At 55.8% G+C, this 19,107-nt stretch overlaps 8 protein-coding genes across 8 annotated transcripts; 4 read left to right on the forward strand and 4 right to left on the reverse strand.

Moving 5' to 3' along the window:
* Positions 1-451: 451 nt before the first annotated feature.
* Positions 452-1,651, forward strand: PHSY_002556 (hypothetical protein; the record flags this gene model as incomplete). Its single annotated transcript, XM_012333180.1, has 1 exon — positions 452-1,651. The coding sequence occupies one exon, from the start codon at positions 452-454 to the stop codon at positions 1,649-1,651; it is 1,200 nt and encodes a 399-aa protein (XP_012188570.1).
* A 306-nt stretch (positions 1,652-1,957) lies between these two features.
* On the reverse strand, positions 1,958-3,715 carry PHSY_002557 (hypothetical protein; the record flags this gene model as incomplete). Its single annotated transcript, XM_012333181.1, has 1 exon — positions 1,958-3,715. The coding sequence occupies one exon, from the start codon at positions 3,713-3,715 to the stop codon at positions 1,958-1,960; it is 1,758 nt and encodes a 585-aa protein (XP_012188571.1).
* A 902-nt stretch (positions 3,716-4,617) lies between these two features.
* Positions 4,618-7,323, reverse strand: PHSY_002558 (hypothetical protein; the record flags this gene model as incomplete). Its single annotated transcript, XM_012333182.1, has 1 exon — positions 4,618-7,323. One exon carries the CDS (start codon positions 7,321-7,323, stop codon positions 4,618-4,620), a length of 2,706 nt encoding a protein of 901 aa, XP_012188572.1.
* Positions 7,324-7,496: 173 nt separating this feature from the next.
* On the forward strand, positions 7,497-7,700 carry PHSY_002559 (hypothetical protein; the record flags this gene model as incomplete). Its single annotated transcript, XM_012333183.1, has 1 exon — positions 7,497-7,700. The coding sequence occupies one exon, from the start codon at positions 7,497-7,499 to the stop codon at positions 7,698-7,700; it is 204 nt and encodes a 67-aa protein (XP_012188573.1).
* A 1,442-nt stretch (positions 7,701-9,142) lies between these two features.
* PHSY_002560 (hypothetical protein) lies at positions 9,143-10,180 on the reverse strand (the record flags this gene model as incomplete). Its single annotated transcript, XM_012333184.1, has 1 exon — positions 9,143-10,180. One exon carries the CDS (start codon positions 10,178-10,180, stop codon positions 9,143-9,145), a length of 1,038 nt encoding a protein of 345 aa, XP_012188574.1.
* An 826-nt stretch (positions 10,181-11,006) lies between these two features.
* PHSY_002561 (hypothetical protein) lies at positions 11,007-11,246 on the forward strand (the record flags this gene model as incomplete). The annotated part of the gene is made up of 1 exon (XM_012333185.1): positions 11,007-11,246. The coding sequence occupies one exon, from the start codon at positions 11,007-11,009 to the stop codon at positions 11,244-11,246; it is 240 nt and encodes a 79-aa protein (XP_012188575.1).
* Positions 11,247-11,510: 264 nt separating this feature from the next.
* Positions 11,511-17,553, forward strand: PHSY_002562 (polyketide synthase; the record flags this gene model as incomplete). The annotated part of the gene is made up of 2 exons (XM_012333186.1): positions 11,511-12,770; positions 12,880-17,553. The coding sequence occupies 2 exons, from the start codon at positions 11,511-11,513 to the stop codon at positions 17,551-17,553; spliced, it is 5,934 nt and encodes a 1,977-aa protein (XP_012188576.1).
* Positions 17,554-17,827: 274 nt separating this feature from the next.
* On the reverse strand, positions 17,828-18,733 carry PHSY_002563 (superoxide dismutase; the record flags this gene model as incomplete). Its single annotated transcript, XM_012333187.1, has 1 exon — positions 17,828-18,733. One exon carries the CDS (start codon positions 18,731-18,733, stop codon positions 17,828-17,830), a length of 906 nt encoding a protein of 301 aa, XP_012188577.1.
* Between the last annotated feature and the right edge of the window lie 374 nt (positions 18,734-19,107).

Genomic DNA, 19,107 nt, shown 5'->3' on the forward strand with positions numbered 1-19,107 from the left:
AGTTTTGCTTGAAGAATTCGTGTGCTGTGTGTGTGGGTGGGTGGGAGGGTGGGCAGAGAGGTCGGTGCAAGCGAAGATTACCGGTACCACCGGCAGGAAGCGAATTGGGAAGCCGGAATAAAGGGTCAGTAAGGGAAATTGACGGTCTAACATTCATCGACTAACCGATCCGCGGTCTTTTGGCGGTAGCCGAGTCCGGTTGAACCGGAAGAAAGAGCGAGAGCTGGCACAGGCCAAGCCACGAGCAGCTAGCTGTCAGCAAGGTGTGGAAAAAGTGCGGGGCAACGGGGAGTTCTTGCAACTCGATCCGCTACAGACTCCCTTTCTTGAGCATCATCACATCTTTGTGCGGGGTCATCGATACCAACGCAAAAGTACACTCATACTCTCTCTCCAATTTCACCAGGCATAAACGTTGGTCTTGAGGGACCGATTGGTGGAGATTCTAGTCATGACGCAGAACAAAGTGGGTCAGCAGTACGGTGCTGTACGACACTCGATCAACCTCGACTCTCTCAACGCCTACCTCTCTTCCAAGGTCCCCGCTATCAAGACCCCCGTCTCGGTCAAGCAGTTTTCGTTTGGACAGTCGAATCCTACGTACATCCTGTTTGCTGCTGACTCACGCAAGTATGTGCTGCGCAAGAAACCTCCCGGCTCCTTGCTCTCTTCCACCGCCCACGCCGTCGAGCGAGAATATCGAATCCTGAAAGCGCTGTTCGAGTACACGAAAGGTCTACCGGAGGATTCGAGGGACAGAATTCCCGTGCCGGAAGTGTTTTGTTTGTGCGAGGAGAAGGAGATCGTCGGAACGGCGTTTTATGTGATGGAGTTTATCGATGGAAGGATCTTTGAAGATTACCGGTTCCTTCAGATCGCGGATAAGGAGGAGAGGAGGAGGTGTTGGATGAGTGCCATCGACACCTTGGCTGCCCTTCACCGTGTTAACCCGGCAAAGATTGGGTTGGGTGACTACGGAAAGCCAAATGGATTCTACACCAGGCAGATGAAATCTCTCGGCAAAGTTAGCTCTATTCAGGCCGAGGTGAAGGATGACAAGACGGGGGAAAAAGTAGGAGCGCTCCCTCGCGGAATCGAATTCCTAGAATGGTTCTCTCGCAACATGCCAGCGGACGAAACGGGCATCGTTCACGGCGACTACAAGATCGACAACCTCATCTTCCACCCCACCCAACCGCGCGTCATCGGGATCCTCGACTGGGAACTTTCCACCCTCGGCCACCCCCTTTCCGATCTCGCCAACCTCCTCCAACCCTACTCGACCCCCTGCACCATCCCGGAGCGCATCAACGATCCCAGCATCTGGGAAGAAAGTCGACGCTCCGGCTCCCTCCTCCTCTCCCTCGGAAACCTCACCCCCGACCAATCCCCCGTACCGGTGGAATCCGATCTCATCCAGCGATACTGCCAAGGTACAAATCGCAAATATCCGATCGAAAGGTGGACTGCAGCCAAGGCGTGGGCCTGGTTCAGGCTGGCAGTCATCGCACAGGGGATCGCAGCGAGGAACGCCAAGGGCCAGGCCAGCAGCGAACAGGCAAAGGTGTATGGCAGCAAGTTCCCCATGTGCGCCCAGAACTGCTTTGTCGTCATCGAAGGTGATGAGAGGGGCGCAAAGGCCAAGTTGTAAGGAAAATTCAAACGTGTGAAACCCATCAGGAGAAAGAGAAAAGTGCGTGGGTTTGTGGGTGCGGTGTTGAACAGCGATACGCAGGCCGTGACAGGGTGAACCGACGAAGTGAGAATCCATCACGGTGTACGGATCACAGCATGTTGCTCGGCCCCTCGTTGGCCTCTGTGATGTCAACTCGGGAGTTCGTCCGGCTCACGTTTTGTTCGATACACCTCCAGAACCGCACTCACACTCTGGGCCACACGTTCTCTTCCTCACACTCGCACTTCACTTTTCAACCATTCTCTGCATTTTCTTCTTCCACTAAGCCACCGGCTTACCCGCCTTATCAGCGCCCGCGATCCTCCTCGCACTCAGAATCATCTCGACCACCGCATCCACGCCCTGATCCAGCTTGACACTGGTGAACGCCGTCGGTCCGCCATCCCTCACCCTATCCGCATCGCGCTTCATCACGCTCAGATCGGCACCGACCATATCGGCGAGATCGATCTTGTTGACCACCAGTACGTCGCTCTGCGTGATACTCGGTCCACCTTTTCTGGGTACTTTGTCGCCACCGGCAACGTCGATGACGTAGACGTGGAAGTCGGCGAGTTCGACCGAGTACGCAGCAGCCAAATTGTCACCTCCGGATTCGACGAAGAGGAGTTGGGTCTCGAATTCGGCTTGCAGCTGTTCCAGCGCCTCGAGGTTGGCGGAGATGTCTTCGCGGATAGCTGCGTGCGGACAACCACCTGTCTCGATGGCTCGGATTTTGGACGTGGGGTTGAGGGCAGAGTGCTTGCGCAGGAACTCCTGATCTTCGCGCGTAAAGATATCGTTGGTCACCACCGCAATGTTGTAGCGATCCCGGAGCTTTCGGCAGAGGCTCAAGAGGAGCGCAGTCTTACCCGAACCGACAGGTCCACCGATACCGACGGTGAAGGCGCGTTCGTTCCAGTTTCGATTCTCGTAGTTGGGCAGCTCTCGATCGTTGAACTTTCCAGGATGGTCCATGATGTCGTGCGTGTGGCCGTGATCGTGGCTGTGCGTATGCCCACCGTCTGCAGCATCACCGACGGTGGCAGAGTGGATGAAGGGAACACCCGTGTGCGCCAACCCGTCCTTGGCCATCTTCAAAGCGCCCTCCCGCGTCGCGTTTCCACCGATGAATCCAGACTGATGCACAAAGATACACCCAGGGATACCCGTCAGGTCGGACAACGCTTGGTCTCGGATACCCCTCCATGGCTCGGGAAGCGCCTTGCGCGAGACGAACGATTCGGGGGAGACGGGTACGGCTTGGATACGCCATTTACCGCTCTCATCCGGGTAGACGACGTAGATAGGCTTCTCCGTGGGGGCGATGTTGAGGTGCTTCTCGAGATCGAACAGGTGATCTTTCCAGCTGGCGAACTCGTCAAACACCAATAGCTGAGGGTGGGTGCGTCTGTTGAGTGCATCTTCGACCACTTGGCGAGCAGGCAGCCATGCGTTGAAGGCGTAGTTGAGTCTGTCAAAGAACTCCTTGCCAGCCATAGCGCTTGCGACTTCGAACCTGGAGTCGAGTTCAGCACTGTCCGACTTCTCATTCCAGCTAGGGTTGAGATACCCCACCCTGGCACTGAGATCGGTCCTGCTCTTGTACTTTGGCTTCAAATCGCTCGGATACTGCGAGATACCATTGTCGATGCCATCGATAGCCTCGACAAAGTCGTCGTACATCTTCAACCACAGCAGCTCGACGACATCCTTCTGCGCATTGGCATCGAGCTGCAGATGAGTCGAGATGATCTCTCGACCAAAGTGCTTCCAGACGAGTCCGGCGGAGGAAAGCTTGGTCGAGTGGTTCTCGTCAAAGACCTCTTCGAACCCACGTTGGTGGTGATCGTATCGGTGGGTTTCGGGGGAGTAGGTGGCGCCTACGTCGACGACGATGGAGCCAGAGTCGATGGTGGAGGCGTCGCGGGTGCGGGTGAGGGGAGCAGAGGCGAAGCGGGGGAGTTTGCGGAGGAGGTTTACGGCGAGTGCTTCGTCGGCGTGGAAGGTACCGCTGTGGGTGATGATGTGTTCTGGCATGTTGACAGAGCGCGCGATCGGGAAGAAATACGATGTCAGAAGAGGTTATGGGATGATAGTCAAGAAGCAAAAGAGGTCTTGAGAAGTTGCGTCCCTTCGAGTCTTGTTTAATAAATTTCTTCCTGCGCTGCGCTTTTTCCTTTTCTTCTTCTTTTCCTCATTTCGCCAAGACGCGGCGGTGTGCGCTGAAATCGCACGAGCCATCCTTGCCAAAAAGTTGCCTTTCCCTTCATCTTGCCTCCGACGTCTTCTCCGACTCTCAATCTTGCTCTTTGCTTTCTGCGCTCACGCAAATCAACTCACCTTGACCGTCGACCTTGGTCCTCTTGGGTACGGACTCTTGCGTACTCATCGTGTCCAACTGGAAACCGCGATATGCGACCTGAAAGTCCAGTTTGAAGCGTAACGAGTGGATCGGCTCTCGCAACAACACTCGCAGTGGTGTGAGAGAGGTCGGTGGTACAGGGCAAAGTCGAAATGCTGCTGTTCGTACTGCGCTTATCATACGCTGCTGTCGAGCAAGCAGGTGAGATCGAATCGAAAGCGGCGTGTGACTTTCGGTGTCAAGGATGGTGGTGCGGATGAGGAATGACATTTCTTCAACATTTTCCTTTTCTCGTCGGTGAGCGAGCGCTTCTTTTTTCCAGCAGCTCTCGGATCTTCTCCGCTTCACGCCGAAAGAGACTCTTGTTCTTTCTCACTGGCAACAAACACTGCTAGACACCTTGATTCACACTTGGCTTCGCTGATTGAGTATTCATGTGTTCTATTCACCTCAAAAGGCACCGTGACTGTGACGGTATCAACATGGACAACGTCAAAACAGGGGTAAGGAGGGTCAAGGGTCAAGAGTTGAGGTCGACATCCAGCTGCTCCGACAGCGACCACGGCTGCTGCTCCTGCTAATGGCGATACTCATCCGGCTCTTCGGGGTTATCCCGATCCAGGAACAAAATCCTGCTCTGGTCCATGACAGTATCGTTCGTATCCACCCTGTCCTCCAGAGCTGCCACCATCGGCGACCACTTGGGACTCGCCAGCATCGACGGCTCCACCTGCTCCTGCTCTGCGCCCCGATGCATAGGCGACTCGAATTGCATGTTCTCCGCATGTGCTTCCATCTCGGCAATCTTGTCGGCGAGATCGATCGAGTGCGTGCCAACAGACCCGCTGCCATCGAACGAGCCAGATCCTGACGCCATGTAGTCGTAGCTCGACCCTGGTAGCACCAGCGGACCTGGTACGGGCTGCGGATGACGCATGCTATGGCGGAATCGTTCTTCAGGCGACGATTCGATCGGCGCGTACCCGTTGCGGAAGCCCAAAGTGGATGGACCAGCTCGTTCGCGCATGTCGACGCCCGAACCATGATCCAGAGCGTCCGCGCCATCGTGACCGTCGTGCCCATCATCATCCGAAAAAAGCAGCCCTTCACCTTCGTCATCGTACAGCACCTCGTCGTCGTACATGCCATCCTCGCCTTCGTCGTCCAACTCGTCCACCGCGCGTCTGGCAACAGACAAGAGGTAGATCATGATGCCAAAGCACAGTCCCGCACCGATCAAGCCAGCCCATTTCTTGACGTGCTCCGCCGTCTCTGAAGCCTCGGCATCCTCCTTGCTCTCACCATCAGCTGCGCCGTTGTACGCTGCAAAGTTCTTGATCGATGTTCCGAGCCCCGTGTGGATGAGCAACTTGGGCAGCGCCAATGCAGTGCACGTCACGTAGGTGCGCAGCGTCAACGTGGGCGAACTGGCAAGCAGGGTGTTCATCAGATTGTACGGATACGGCGCAAGTCGCACCAGAAACAACAGCTTGGGCTGCTTTTCAATGGCACGAACCACCTTCTTCAGCCCTCCGCTCTTGTTGAGCAACCCCACCATCCACTCGCGCAGCAACGATCGACTGAGGGTGAATACCACAATGGCACCTGAGAGTGCGGCAATGTAGCTGATGATGAAGCCTTGCCACAGGCCAAAGGTGAACCCGCAAAGCATGATCAGCGTCGAGTAGAGCGGCAATGGCGGAAATGTGGTGAGAAAGATGAGCGAACCCAGCATGACCTTGCCCCACAAACCCAAGCCCTGCAAGTAGGTCGACATGTGATCGAGGCCAATAAACACTTGCGTGTGGAAAGTGATGACCAGCGCCGTGCTGCTCAGACTGATGCCGAGCCAGATGAGCAGTGGCACGTACGCCTGCAGCCAGGCGGGATAGTAGCAGCGCACGCCCGTCTGCGGATCTCGAAAAGCGTCGTCAATGGCGATGCGTGTCTCGATGCAGTACTCTCTGAAGCGTCGAAATGCCTCTGCGGGCGAGGCAAGCAGACGGACGAAGTGCGCTACCGTTGCGATAAAGACGAACAAGCTCTGTCGAAACGTTCTTTGTGGCTTGACCTGGCGGGCGATGCGACGTTTCCGGCTGGGACGTAAACGAACAGCGCCTCTGCGAGCCTGTGGGATGACGATGGGCGAGCCGATCAAGATGGAAGAGTGCGTGGACTTGTGGCCGTTGGGTAGCTGCATGTCGGAGCTGTCGCCGAGAGCGGCGGTAGGCTGCTGATCGACAACGGCGCTGTTGCGTCGCCTGTTGACCGAAGCTGGTCGTGGTCGATAGGCAGCCGGAGTAGCCCTTCGCGACTCGGAGATGCTAGCACGCCAGGTCATGTCAGCACTCATGGGTTTGGGCGAAGATGAGCGCAGCTTGCCCTCCTGGTGGTGAGCATGTTGATGACGGGCGTGATGGATGGAAGGGGTGAAGCGCGTTCCGACTGCTACAGCAGCCTTGCGTCCATGCCCCTTGCCTGCTTCGTCGTCGCTCAAACTGTTCCTGTCGTCCTGAGAGGGGCGAGCGGAGCGCAGGGCAACAGGAGACGAGCGGCCGGCCACAGCATCCATTATGGACTGCGCGGCCGAGACGGCAGCACGGCCGATGCCCGAGTTGAGTAAGGAAGGAGAGGCGACTCGATGCAGCGACTGGCCCTTGGACTGGTGCGGAGGATGCGCATCGTGTTCATGGAACGAGCTGGAGCGTGAGCTGGGTTGCTTGTGCTGCTGCTGCTGCGTGAAGATGTTGTGATGGCGAGCGCTCGTGGGAGTAGCCGAAGTGATGTGAGGGCTGGTGGGACGCTTTTCGGCTTCTTCCATGAGACTCTGCCTGCGCGAATGCGGTAGCCCACTGGTGTCTATAAGCGGAACCGCACGTTTCATGTTTGAGCTGCGAGCGTTGGTGCTGTCAACGGCTATCCTGGGAGGTACGGACTGAGAGCGATTATCGGCAGACAGCCAATAGGATGAGGAAGACGAAGCTGCGTTGGACAATGAAGTTTCGTCTTGTGGCGCGCCAAAGAGACCTTCTGGAGGTAGCTCATAGTTGGGTGTAGCGCCGAAGGCGGCGGTAAAGTCGGGATGGTTGGAGAAGGTGGGAGCATCCGAGTGGAAATGCTGATTGGTCCTCTGCGCAAGGGTGGAGCGATTGGCGAGCTGATTTGTGGTGTTGGACGACGAGGCGTGCGCTTTCCTGTGTGGAGAAGGGGAGCGTGAAAGAGGAGAGCGGGCCGGCATGGCGCCGAGGGAGCCGGGATGGCTGCGGCGCTCGGTCCCCGTCATGGCGACGGAAGAGATATGGACAGGTCCAGACAGCAGCCTCAGAATGAGGGAGCGCGGGCTGAGCTCAGCTTAGCTCAAAGGAGCTTTCGCCTGATCAGCAATCGGCAATGCTACCTGGGTCCAGTCAGGTGTGCAGAGTGCAGGCAGTCGCAGGACGGTCGTGGGCCGGCTAGATGCTCGCAGATGCTCTACAACCAGTTGCGAGGATTGGCATGCATGAGGAAAAGGAAGATTCGACGCGAAACGGAAGACTTGATAAGTTACTAAGAGTAGGATCGGAGAAACACTCGCGACCAAGCTACGAGGGTGGGACCCCGGGCAGAGTGATGCGAAGGGACGTGTCGGTGCGTCTGGAGAGCGTCTGCAAGATGCAGTGATATGTGCCACAGTATTTCGAAGGTATAGTTGCAGCTAATAGGCGAGCGTGCAGGGGCCCATGAGCTCAGATTGGAAGCTTGAGGAGCCAACCAGCGGTGGCTGTGTCGCGGTGAAACGAAAGATGAAGAAAAGAGGGTGGTGGGATCGATGCGGTGTGATTTGGGCAGGGCAGATCCGCTTGCGCTTGCGCTGACGATGCCGATGAAATGCTTACGAAGTCGAGGTGGGAGATGAAGGCGAGAATGAGATATCAAGATGATGGTGAGCAACAAACGCACACAGCCTGGGCCCGTCGGTGTACTTCCAAACAAAGTTACAGTAGCTTGAGCCAAGTTATCGGCACCATCAACCGTCAAAGCAGTGCACTCGCTCGCTCGCTCAGCTTGGACCAACGCTCTGTTTCGTTTCGCCGTGAAATCACACGCCCACTCCCACAAGATCACATCTCGCTCGGCTCTTCAGCTCCTCCCACGTTTGAATTCTTTTCTTTTTTGGTCGACTTTTCCAATCTTTATTTCTATTTCTTCTTTTCTTTCTCCTTTCCCGTTTCTGTTCTATTTTTTCGGGAACCATTTCGATGGCGTCTACCTTCCGATATATCGTGTTGCCACTGCAATCATTCGTGATCGCAGAGGGTCCGTCGAGTGTGCTGTGAGCGAAGGGGCAAGCTAGAAATGCGTAGCGTCAAGGAAGAGAGCCTAAAGGAGAAATCGGCTACGGTCGACTGATTGGGCAGAGATTAATGTGTCAGAAAAAGAGCATCGATCCACTTGACCGGCGCAGCTTGTGCCGACGTCGAAGCTCGTTTCGACCACCAAGTATCGAGATCAGCAAGCCGAAAGGAAGCTTTCGAATCAGATTGCTGCTACAGTGCCGTGTACATGCGCTGCTTTTGGTCTGTCTGCAATTCGACACTCCGCTCTTTCCCCGCCACACCTTCTTCCCACAAAGGCTCTTCTGTCCTCTTCGATCGCTCCGAGTATAGAGTTCAGGGTCCAATCATCGCGCGAACTCCCCTATCCAGCTCTTGCCCCGCTGCTGCCCTCATCCTCGTCGTCCTTTTTCCATACTCGGGGACCCCTTTTCCTCCTGTCGCTCCCGGAAAGCCTGCTGCTCTCATCATGCAGACAAGACCGGTCTGACACTACCCGAAGTTTTTGCTTATGGCTCGCACGTCTGGATGCAAATTCAGAAAGCGTGCAGAAACGACAACGCTAGCATAAGAGAAAGGGAAATCTGCCGCCGGCTCAGCTGGCCACGTGGCGTCTCGAGGTCGTCCCTTCTGAATGAACTCATCTTCACAGCCTCGGCCCGACATGTTAAGATGCGCACATCCCTCCTTTGCCGCGCTCGTCTCTTTGTCTCCTCGATGTGTGACAATTGTCCGTCATGTCGATCAAACTGTCCTCCCCTTTGATCTTCCGAGCCCGCTGAGCCTCATTCAGCTCATCTCCGCGATGCTTCGTCGAATCGAGGCCGCCACTATTTCCACGTCCATGCTGCGTCTTGGTGGACAGTGTCCGATGTCCAGCTCCAGCACTTGTCTGTCTACATCCGTGTACAGATCTGCGAGCCTCTTCGACTCCTCCAAGCCGGCGTCTTTCCTTCCCTGAACATGCAAGCTGCGGATGGCGATCGGCGGCACGCTCGCTGGCTCGACTCTTTCCATGCTTCCGTCCGGGCCAAAAGGTCTGCCACCGCATATGAGGATCACCAAGCGCAGCGGAGGCGGCCCGACTCGAGTACGATCCTGCTGCATCTCCAGCAGCAGGCCTGTCGACACTGCACATCCTTGCGAGAAGCAGATCAGTCCATCGTAAGCGCCACTCTCGGTCAGCAGCGGCGTTTTGATCCCTGCCGTGCTCGGGCACGATACAGGCGTATCCACTGCAGGAACGCTGGCAGCAGCATTGAAGCTTCTTCGGATCGTTCCGTGGCCGTTCCGACACCAGTCATCCGTTCTGCCGACCGCACTGGAAGCGCTAGAGAAAGACCTGTGCGGCAAGAAGCCGATGGGCGGAGTAGCCGTGTTGGATGACAGTGGCGTATTCGGCAGAGAAAAGGCGCCCAAATCGAGATTCAGACCTGTAGAGATCGATGGCATTACAGCGCCGCGCGGCTTGAAGCTGCCGACATGCTCTGGGCAAAGCTGTACGGCCACCCTCGTATGCGCAGCCTGCAGAGCATCGCGAGTGGGCTCTTGGTACCATGCATAGTAAGACTCCTTCGGAAAGACGGTCTCGATACCTGCGTACAAGCAAAGGAGCAGCTTTTCAGCCAAGTGTAACAGCGCAACAAGGTCTTGGTCTTCCGACGACGACTCACCTTGGTACGGAGCAGACGGCTCACCGCCGTCTATGTAATCGACCACGACGATCTCGCCCAGTAGATCGACGATGGGCTTGATCTGCGCCCTCATGATCCTTGCAGAGGTCCCTTTGCCGTGCAGAGCAAGCAGCCTTATCTTGCGTGCAGACATTGCCAGCTCTTCGTCCCGGCTGAGTTGTCGGAGGAGACCAGGCCAAATGCTTGAGTTTGTACGTTGCAAAGAGCCACACGATCGATGCATCCTTCGGTGCATCGATGCACCCTATAAATAAGCAGAACCCAGATCGAACTTTGATCCAGGATGGCGTGGGATCTTTCGCAAACTAGCTCTGTCGACGTTGCGGTTCAAATGCCCATCAAGGAATCTCACGTCGGATCATCCGATCGTCACCTCCCGCGAATTGGAGACAAGGGCAATGGGCGTGAGGGTGGCGCCGAGAGGCCCACAACTTTCAAAGTCGGCTGCATGAGGAGACGCCATATGTAGCGTTTGTGAGGCCACAGAAGTCTTCGAACATCTGACCTTGACTCCGAAGGTCACGTCGGGCCTGTCACATCGGATGCGCCTTTTTGCTTTCAAACGGTGTCGCGGCGGCTGTCCAAGAAGCTCCGAGGGTTACGTCCCCACAGTGCTGTCAAGCCTCGTTTCGGATTTGAGAACCACCTCCGAGCGTACCTCGGTGTGGCTAGCTGCGTCTAGACGCTCCATCTAAGCGTCTCGCACCCCTTTGCTAGCCACACGAAGTTCTGATGCGCCACAGCGCGAAACGCTTCGCCACGCCGGCTCTTGCGAAAACTTTGGGCGTACCTCTTCGAATCTTCACATCGAGAAGACACCGCAGCTCTCGAGGCCGAGTGCAGTTGCGGAACTGAGGAGATTGCCAGCAAAATTCATCAAAGTGCTTCCTCGAAAGCATCTCCACTTGCGGCAGACGTCTCTACAGCGGTCTGCATCGGGTCGTTCCGAGACCGACGCCATGCTCGGATGTGCCGAAACAAACTCTTATCGGAATCACACGCCACTACTTCGATTCACAAGAGCCCAATTTGGCTTGAAGAGCTTCGGAGCACGGGACATAGCCGGGATCAAGCCGCTGGACCTCCTCCGATACGCTCGACGAACACGACGGACGAATCGCAAGTTTCTACCTTGGGAGCGTCACAGCAACCAGACGGGCTCGCTTCTTCCGCACGCATCACCGTCGGCTGCCTCCTGAATGCACTGCACCAGCGATCTGATCCCTTGCCTTTCTTTCGAGCCGCTGCTGACGCTCGTGTCTTTGCATGAGGCAGAATCATTCAAAGCTTGAGTGACCAAGAGGATCAGAACGAGCAGCTTGGAGCCACCTTGTCACATATAAGACTGCTTCACGAATATCTGTCCCCTTGACGATCGGACGCGGAACTTCTGCGCCCTTTTCGCGTGACAGTCTACATCAAGCTCGTCCGCCATCCGCCGACTCATAGAGACACCTCCAATCATGAAGGCCCACGGACACAAGGTCGTGTTTCTTCATGCTTCCCATCGTCACATTCTCCTTCCATCCACGTTCAAACTGTTGCACGTTGCGTCACGCTACGATGTCGTACTCAAAGCATTCATCGACACAGCTTATCGTGCGTTGCGAACAGAGGCAGACGTAGCTTCGCATACGATCTCGGACGGTCACTTCAGGCGCTTTGCCCTCCCTGACACATTCGAGCGGCTTGCAGAAGAAGCATCTGTCCAAGATCTGCGGTCACTTCCGCTCACGTTGACCACCTTGGCGCAAGTCGCAGTGGTGCTTGCATCGAAACTTGAATTCAGAGAGGCTTTGCAAGGCGATATTGCTGCAATGTGGGATCCTGAGTCACACTTGTCCATCGCTGTCCTTCGGTCGGTCGACGTCTCTTGCCGCCTGGAGTTGATGGCCACGGCCATCGGCGCAATCAAGCTTGCTTACTGGCTCGACCTCTACATACAGAAATCTCAATTGACAGGCAATCGTGATGCCCGGAAGAGGGTCAGCATCCACGCCAGCCAAGAGCACATTACTGCTATCACAGCGAAGTGCTCTGCGAACGGCATACAAGTCGAGGAGACTGTCAGCGGAATAGTGATCGCGATTGATAAAATCACACATCTGGAGACTGTGCTCTACGACGACGACGACGACGACGCACAGCGACATCGAAACAACATCGCGACTGAAATGTCTTTGATTCCCGCATTGACATCGGGCGACTGTTTACTGCTTTGGAAAAATCTGCAGTCAAGTTTGCTCGAACGAAACATCAAAGTGTCGCTGAAGTACGATCAAGGTCCTTCCCAGCAGCCAGGTGCCAGAGATGAGCTAGTTGTTGATATCGCACAGCTCTTCTCGACCTTGGATTTCGGACGGTCACAACAGCAATTAAAGAACGCATCGGATCTGGCTCAAGAGCAACTCGCCGCATCGCGTGTACACACACCTCGAATCGAGCTCGCGCTCTTGGGTGGAACGATGAGGGACGAACACGCCCGTTCTGCAGCAGAAAAGTTTTCATCGCACATGATCGCGTACGTTCCCCTCAAGCTACTCGATCGCCTGTACCCAAAAGACTCTCATCGCTATGGAGACGAACCGGTGCCCTCTTCAAAGGTTCGAGGTACTCCTTGTCAACAAATCGCCATCATCGGATTGTCGTGCAAAGTACCAGGTGCGAACGACGCTGATGAGCTCTGGCAATTGCTCAAAGAGGGCAAGAGCATGTGCGAAGAGGTGAGTGCGGAGCCGTGTGCAGTGCCACGCCCTGCTCGAGGGGCCGTTGGACACATGGAGACTGACCCGTTCAAAGTTGCCCTTGTTGCCGCTCGTTCGCAAACCCTAGATCCCTGAAAATCTGTATCGCTACCAAGATTATCATTCCGCGTCGTATAGGGAGCGCAATGTGATGCGAGTCAAGACGGGCAATTTTATGGCCAGCCCAGGCTCGGTTGACAAGAGCATCTTGGAGGAAATTGCGAACAGCGGCGACTGCGCAAAGATCGACCCTCAGCAGAGGGTGGCCATCCTCACCGCTTACGAGGCTCTGCAGAAGGCAGGATACGGCTTCTCACCCTATCGACGTCCCGATAAACCCGAGCAGTGGAGCACGCATCTCGCCTACTGCAGCGACGACTATCGCGAGCACCTCAGTCAGAACATCGAGGGTGACTTTGTTGCTAACACTCATCGTGCGCATCTTGTCGCCAGGCTCAACGAAACGTTTGGCTTCCGCGGTGAGGCCTGCACATACGACACTGCGTGCAGCTCGGCTCTGGTCGCGGTCGAGGCCGCTTGTAACAGCTTGCTGTCCGGAGAAACGTCCGCCGCGCTCACAGGAGGCGTTAACATCCTGACGCAGCCGCAGATCACCATCGGACTGGACAGAGGTTTCTTCCTCTCGCCGTCGTCCCAGTGCATGACGCTGGACGACGCAGGTGCCGGCTACTCACGCGCCGACGCAGTGTCCATCATGCTGCTAAAACGACTTCCGGACGCGGTACGCGACGGCGATCCGATCTTGGCCCTGATCTCATCGGCTGCAACCAATCATTCTGGCGAATCTTTCTCCATCACACATCCCCATGGCCCGACGCAGAAGAGGCTCTACCAAGCAGGTATGATAGCCAGCAAGACGTTGCCCCACGACTACAGCTACATCGAAATGCACGGCACCGGTACGCAAAGCGGCGACTTCGAGGAGGTCTCTGGCATCGTCCAGACCTTCGGCCAGGGCAAGAGGGGTGAAGCAACGCCGCTCGTACTTGGCTCGGTCAAAGCTAACATTGGGCATTCGGAAGCAGCTTCAGGCGCCAGCAGCATGATCAAGACTGTCAAAATCTACGAGCATGGTGAAGTTCCCCGGCATATCGGTATCCGCACCAAACTCAACACGAAGCTTCCACCCCTTGACGGTCTGCATGTCCCTTTGCAAGAGACAAAGCTGGACAGGGCCGATACGGCATTCACGCTCGTCGACAACTTTTCGGCAGCTGGCGGCAACTCGTCCATCGTCATGGATCGAGGCACCGCGTATCGGGACAGGCTGCTGAAGATGAGTGAAGATGCTCTCGACGTGGCTGCCCATTCTGCACATGGGTCCGACGACAGACACCATCTGCTTTTCGTCACGGCCGCCACTTCGTTCTCTTTGGACGCAAAACGGCGCAGGTTAATGGCGTTCCTGGACTCAAACAAGGACATGAGCTTGACAGAGTTCTGCAGCACAGTTTCGCTGGGCGATCCCATGCTTCCCCACCGCCTCATTGCCACGCCTGCCAGCATAGCTGAGGCGAAGACGTGTCTCTGCAGCCAAGAATCCGTTTTGATCAACACCGGCCCCTTAGATCGCACAAGACAAAGCATCGGCATCGTATTCAGTGGTCAAGGGGCCCAATACCTCGATATGGCAAGGGAACTCTACGGACAAAGTCCTGCCTTCCGCCGACACGTTGACAACTGCAACACCATTGCTCTGAGTCTGCAGCTTCCCAGCCTGGTCGAAGTCATCCACCCGCTTCGCGCCACTCTCGACGCCTCGCAGACTGATTCGAGATCCGAGCGCAAGGCTGATACCTTCAACGCGGTGCAGTATCAGCTCGCGCTGATCGCTGTTGAAGTCGGCTTGGCATCGATGCTGCTGGACTGGGGCTTGACGCCTTCCTGCGCTGCCGGTCATTCCCTCGGAGAGTATGCAGCGCTCTGGCTTGCTGGTGTCCTATCTTTGCGAAGCCTCGTCGAGCTCGTTGGCCATCGTGCTATGCTCATGATTGAGCTGTGTGCGCCGAACGCCTCGACGATGCTCGCTATTCGTGAGGGTGACGGAAAAGTTGAGCAGCTGCTGGAAGCATGTGGTAACGAACAGCTCGAGATCGCCTGCCTCAACAGTCCCAACGACACTGTGGTCGCCGGACCGAACGAAGAGATCGAAAAGCTGCGTAATTTCTGCGAGCAAAGCGATCCCAAGATCAAGGCGATGGCCATTCCGGTGCCGTATGCATTTCACTCGAAGGCTGTAGAGCCTCTCATGGATGAGTATCGCAAGGTGGTCGCAAAACACCCTTTTTCCAAGCCGATGATCCCATTGGCCTCTAACCTCTTCGGCAAAGTGATGACACCCGACGGCAACCAAATCGACGGATCGTACCTCGTCTCACACCTTCGCAGACAGGTACTGTTCTCAGATTCGATCAGCGACACGCAGAAGCAGCTCGTCGTAGACGTCTGGGTAGAGATCGGACCTCATCCGACTTGCACACCGATGTTGAAAGGCTGCTACGCCGGTTCCACGCCCATGCCAGAATTTCTGTCTTCTTTCCGAAAGGGCAGCTCCTCTTGGACTGCGACGCTGAGCCTGGCCAAGGAGCTCGCGTCCCGTGGCATTGATTTGCGCTGGGACAACGTCTTTGCCGATCTTGGTCTCCGAACCCGCCACCATGGGCTGGCAGAAGAGCTACCGCTGTATCCCTTCGATCTGGACGAATGTTGGGTGCCGTTCAAAGATCGCGGCCTTCGAGATCATCTCGTTGCAGCATCCCGCCAATCTGATCCTTGGGAAGGTGGGCGAAACTCGAGCGAAGCTACTCACGTCGCATCAATGAGACGACCGAAGCCACTTCACTCTTTAATTTGGCAAAGTGTCAAGCTCGAAGGCACGCCACCTTCAGCGATGTTCTTAGCACGCGTCAGTCAGCGATCGTTCCGCGACTTTATTCGTGGTCATGTCATCCTCGGCGTTCCCCTGGCGCCGGCTACGGTCTTTGTTGAGCTTGCGCAAGAAGCTGGAATGTATTGGTGGCAGATGGACCCTTGCAAGCAGAGACCGTCCTCACAATCATCGGAGGATGTGGTCATTGAGGTGCTGGGACTTTCAATGGTGGCTTCGCTTTACCTGAACGAGAATGACTCCAGGCAAAGCATCGAGATCACAATGCAGGGCAATCCGACGTCAAACGATGGCTCGATCGTGCAATTCTTTTCTCACAGTGAGCACCAGCTTCAACAGCACCAATACGGTTCCTGCCGCATTCGGATCATCTCAAAGGAGCAGGTTGCTCGCGAGTGGGCCAGACTTCGACACCTCATCCTCCGAACGGTGTCGACGATCAAGTCGCAGCCTGCCTGCATGATCAAGACCGAGACAATCTACAAAAGCTTCGAGGCCATCGTGCTTTACCTGGGCGGCTTCCGCGGCATGAACACCATCTGGATGACTGAGCATGGCGACGAAGCTGTGTCCGAGGTCAGTCATCATGCCGATGCCGTCGACGGCCGCTTCCTATGCAGTCCGATGCTGCTGGACAGTCTCGGAGGTCTCACTGGCTTCATCAGCAACGTCAGCTTTGCTGAAGGCCCCTTTGTCTACATGGCTGAAGCTATTGGCAGGATCGTGATCATGCCTGCTGTCGGCAAAATCGAGCCAGGAAGCAGAACAAAATTGCAGGTATACGCAAGGATGGAGCAAGACAAAGAGCTGTCGAAGGGGTCCGCCTACTTTTTCTTGCCAGACGGAGAGCTGATGGGGTCCATGGAGAACATCGCCTTCAAACGGATCCGCAGGGACATGCTGAGCAGGCTGGTGCAGCTTTCCTCAAGAAGCTTTGCCGGCGAGGCGGCTAAGGCCGCAGAAAGCAGCGCCCGTCATGAGACGCTCAACGTCTCTCATACTGCTGTCAGGCCGCAAGACAGCTGTGGCACAGCGTCGAAGACGACAACTGAGATTCCTCCTAGAACGATCCCGACAACGTTCCTACCAGCTCCTGGCGACCAGAAAGCCAAGTCGCCGATGGACGAGCTCACGAATCCGGACAGGCGCTACACATTGTCCGCCCCGGTCCACATCGGTGGACCAAGATCCAAGCGCTTCGACGGACAGAACATCCTCTTCGTCTTTCCGGACGGTAGCGGCACGGCTCAGTCGCTGCCCAAGCTCGAGTCCGTCGACTCGCTTTCGATTTACGGCTTTGACTCACCCTACCTGGGCCACACTGAAGCATGGAGTCGCGGCATAGCGGAGCTGATCGATCGTTTCGTCGAGCTGCTTCGCAGTGTCCAGCCGCAAGGACCGTACAAGCTCGCCGGATGGAGCATCGGCGGCATCTTCGCGCTTGAGGTGGCCCGACGGCTCCTCTCGGCTGGTCAGGAAATCGCATTCGTGGGGTTCATCGACACGCCGAGTCCAAAGCAAATTCAGCCGCTGCCTGCCGACACGCTTGACGAGATGCTCAAACCGATCACGTCCAACACAGTTCGGGAGCACTTTAGGTCGTGCGCCCTGAGCCTGCCGGATTACCGCTGCCTGGGCTTGCAGCCGTCGGAACGGCTGCCCGGAAAGGTCGTGATCGTCAACGCCAGGGCAGAGTCCAGGTTGAAAGGCGTCATTGCTACCGAGGGCGACTGGAGAGCATTCTGGTTGAGATCCAACAACGTCTCTTTCCACGAAGTCGATGGCGACCACTGGAGTTGCCTGAGACCTGCTCTCGAACTCATCGTACGCAGCGCCCAGGAGCAAAAGAGTTGATCTCTTCTATAGTCCCTTTCCCAGACCGAGAACACTGTACTGAACAATGACTTGAAACAATGTCGAACAAGAAAGCATACGAAATGTCAACCAAGAATGATGCTCTGATCGAATGTTGACCTGCAGACCGATGCTGTGGCTGATTTGCATTTTGGAATGGTGAGTGTAAGTAGTGTACAATGGTGCAGGTGTGGGTTGCTCTAGGTCGGAACACGATGGTAGCGATGCTGAAAAATCTCGCGTCTCGCTTGGCTGGTAGGGCTGGCGAGGCAACCTAGAGGTATCGCGAAGACTGCGGGCAGTACGACTCGAACCTTTCCTCGACCTTGTCCCAGTTGACGCAGTTCCAAAACCTCGTGAGATATTCCTCCTTGCCCATGATGCCGTAATCGTTCAACCAGGCGTGTTCGTGGACGCTGATGTTCAAGAGGGGGTAGAGGTCCTTGCCTACTTTGTCGGTGATTCCGAGGCCTGTGAATAGGGAGTCTGCAGGTCTTGTTGGGCGCTCTTGGGATTGTTTGGGAGAATCGGAACCGGTGGTGGAATGATCGTTGATGCTGGGCAGGGAAAAGTGTTTTCCCTGTTGAATTCTGTTTTGAACAATAACAGTTCCTGCACCGAAAGTTGGGACTACACCGAGGTTTCTGTGTTGGTCTGTCACTAGCCATACCCAACCTGATCCGCTCATACCATAAGCAGCGGAGGAGAATGCGAGGCACATTTCAGGGAAGCTACCGAAACTCTTGGAGATAGCAGTGGCAACTTTGGGCAAAGGTGTAGGGTTCCTCAGCCGATCCTGTGGTGCAAGAGTGGAGAGGAAGAAGGCATTGTTGAGTGCCTGGGAAGCGTAGTTGAAGGCGAGAATCTTTTCACGATTCTGGGAGAGGGAGATGACGGTTTCGACGATGGAAGAGGAGGCGTGCTCGGTATCGCGCACCTCTTGGTTGAGCAGCTCGAGCAGACCGGATTGCCAGGTTTGGGAGATCTGGTTGATGGTAGGTGATGAGAGGAACGGTGCACAACCTTGGGAGAGCAACTCGGGTGTCGGTGGACAGGTGTGAAGTGTGCGAAGGTTGGAAGAGGAGGACGGCGAAGCTGTGGACGAGGAAGAGGCAGAGGTTGCCGTGCGAAGCGCACGCGATGCGAGACGTCCTGAGCGGACGAGAGGTGCAACGACCATCTTTGGTGGGTGAGGTGACGGTGAAAGGGCGAAGGCGAAGGTGTTGCAGAGTCAGAGTGGCTCCGTGATGTCGCTCGTGGTGATCAGGCAGAGATGGCAGTGAGTTTCTGAGAAGAACTTGAAAATCATTTTGTTTCTTCGGGACAAGGGAAAAAAGTGCTTTTCTTGAATCGCAGCAGACTGTCACGCTTTTACGTTCTCGGGCGAGAAAGCACCATGACGCTCAATATTCTCGCGAAGAAACGCGGCTTTGAGCAACGCTCGCACGCTCCAACTCCACACAAAACACAGAACAACATCAACACTTTTTTTTCTTTCTTTTCCTCTCTTTCTTCTCACTCGTCCAACTCAGCATACGATCACCACCTTTGCGT

The sequence above is a fragment of the Pseudozyma hubeiensis genome (assembly GCF_000403515.1).
Source record: "Pseudozyma hubeiensis SY62 DNA, scaffold: PHS25, whole genome shotgun sequence".
Taxonomy (NCBI): Eukaryota; Fungi; Basidiomycota; class Ustilaginomycetes; order Ustilaginales; family Ustilaginaceae; genus Pseudozyma; species Pseudozyma hubeiensis.